The sequence below is a fragment of the Penaeus monodon genome, chromosome 19, assembly GCF_015228065.2.
Source record: "Penaeus monodon isolate SGIC_2016 chromosome 19, NSTDA_Pmon_1, whole genome shotgun sequence".
Lineage (NCBI taxonomy): Eukaryota > Metazoa > Arthropoda > Malacostraca > Decapoda > Penaeidae > Penaeus > Penaeus monodon.
This window is the reverse complement of record NC_051404.1, coordinates 30,282,765-30,284,320: the sequence shown is the minus strand read 5'-3', so window position 1 is coordinate 30,284,320 and position 1,556 is coordinate 30,282,765. Positions and strand designations below refer to the sequence as shown.

General features: G+C 37.0%; 1 protein-coding gene across 5 annotated transcripts in view; it reads right to left on the bottom strand.

The window, feature by feature from the left end:
* Positions 1 to 1,556, bottom strand: part of LOC119585161 (uncharacterized protein CG43867-like) — a 37,878-nt gene that overhangs the window by 12,964 nt on the left and 23,358 nt on the right. For 4 of the 5 annotated variants that reach the window (XM_037933792.1, XM_037933794.1, XM_037933796.1 and 1 more), the window contains 3 exons: positions 942 to 1,095; positions 391 to 529; positions 71 to 235 (listed from right to left, as the gene is read on the bottom strand). In XM_037933792.1, coding sequence (XP_037789720.1) covers positions 71 to 235; positions 391 to 529; positions 942 to 1,095 — 458 coding nt within the window. The remainder of the gene's footprint in view (positions 1 to 70; positions 236 to 390; positions 530 to 941; positions 1,096 to 1,556) is intronic. The other variant, XM_037933795.1, reaches the window with a different exon arrangement.

Genomic DNA, 1,556 nt, shown 5'->3' with positions numbered 1-1,556 from the left:
GAAATATCACTTCATATAATGCAGAGTTCAATTACAATAAATAATGAAAAATAATATTATAAGAACTTACCTGGAGAACTCTAACCCAGTCCTCAACCAAAGCAGTATTGTCTGCTGTGAGGTAGTAGGTCTTCTTGCCTGTATTGACTTCAAAGGTGTGTGCCCCTTCAGATCGGGTAACACGGCAGACTTCATTGAGGGTGATTTGACCTGCTGGTTTTCGGTGTATATCGCTCTGTTGAAAAATTGGAATAAATTGTATACTAATTCTATTAATTCTGATATGAATTGTGATTCTTCCACTTCCTTTTCAGGGAAGCCAACAAAGTCATCAAAATGCAACAGATAGTTATAAGCTTGAAATAATTCTCAAAAGCATGTTTTACAGACCTGACTCTTCCAGTAGGTTAAGGTTCCATCCTTGAGAACAAAGTATCGTTTTTTCCAAGTTTTCAGTTTCCCACCAAGTTTTGTCAGGTATCCATTCTTCTCTAATGAACTCTCACGGCGGGGTGACACAGTGCCAATGCTGTGGAGTGAAGAGGTATGTCAAAAACTATGTAACTAGGAATGGCAAAAATAAAGATTTGCTCCCTTGTGAATGACAGCTGCACACACATTCTACTTTAATGTGGATATATATTATGTGGAACTTATATTTAACTTGGGGCAGTAAAATTCTTACAAGGAAATATGATAAATACAAACCATAATGAGCTGCCACATATTTAATGAAGCTTGCCTTAAAAGATGTTACAAACAATTAAACTTTGATCTCTATTTGTATATCAGAGCTATTTGTCACTATCTTACATGTATTTTGAAGTTATGTATTCACAATGTATCACCCACAAAAAAGAAGCTTGAAAATAACATGAGAAAAAACAGATGGAACATATGAGATAATAATAACAAAATTGATGAATATACATCTAACTTACTGGCTTGAGGTAAGTGTGTTGGTTGTGGTTTCTACGCATGACGTCCTTGCACTCGTAGTGGTGGGAGCTAAAGTTGACTCCAGAGACCCACTGTCACTCCGAGCATCTGGTGGAATTGCGTAGTCATCAGACACGCCAGACTCAAAGGAAGTGTCTGGAAGAGGGAGGAGTAATAAAACTTTCAAAATATACAAAACTTTACAAAGAGGGGACTTCTTACAGCATCTAACAACTTGGTCCTTCTTTGTGCATATTTCACACCTTTGGTTAAGACTGTACAGCAAGTGAGGGCATACTACATTTTTTCTTGTCCATTTAGTTATATCAATTTTCTAAACATCTTGAAAGTCTTTTTTGGGTTACTGATCACTTCAAGCAATCCCTGAAGTACAGGTCTTCTTGAGGAATTCCTTTTGACACTAGCTCAACAATAAAACCATGGACAAAAAGTAACATGGGTGCTCTTGGTGAGAATGGATCACATACACGCATGCAAACAGACCATCATGGTGAATAAATTATCCAAATAAAATGAAAAGAACAAAAAATCTAACAATGACTAACAACAAATAACACACACCAACTTTCTTCCCCACTAATGCCCCCCCTCCCCCC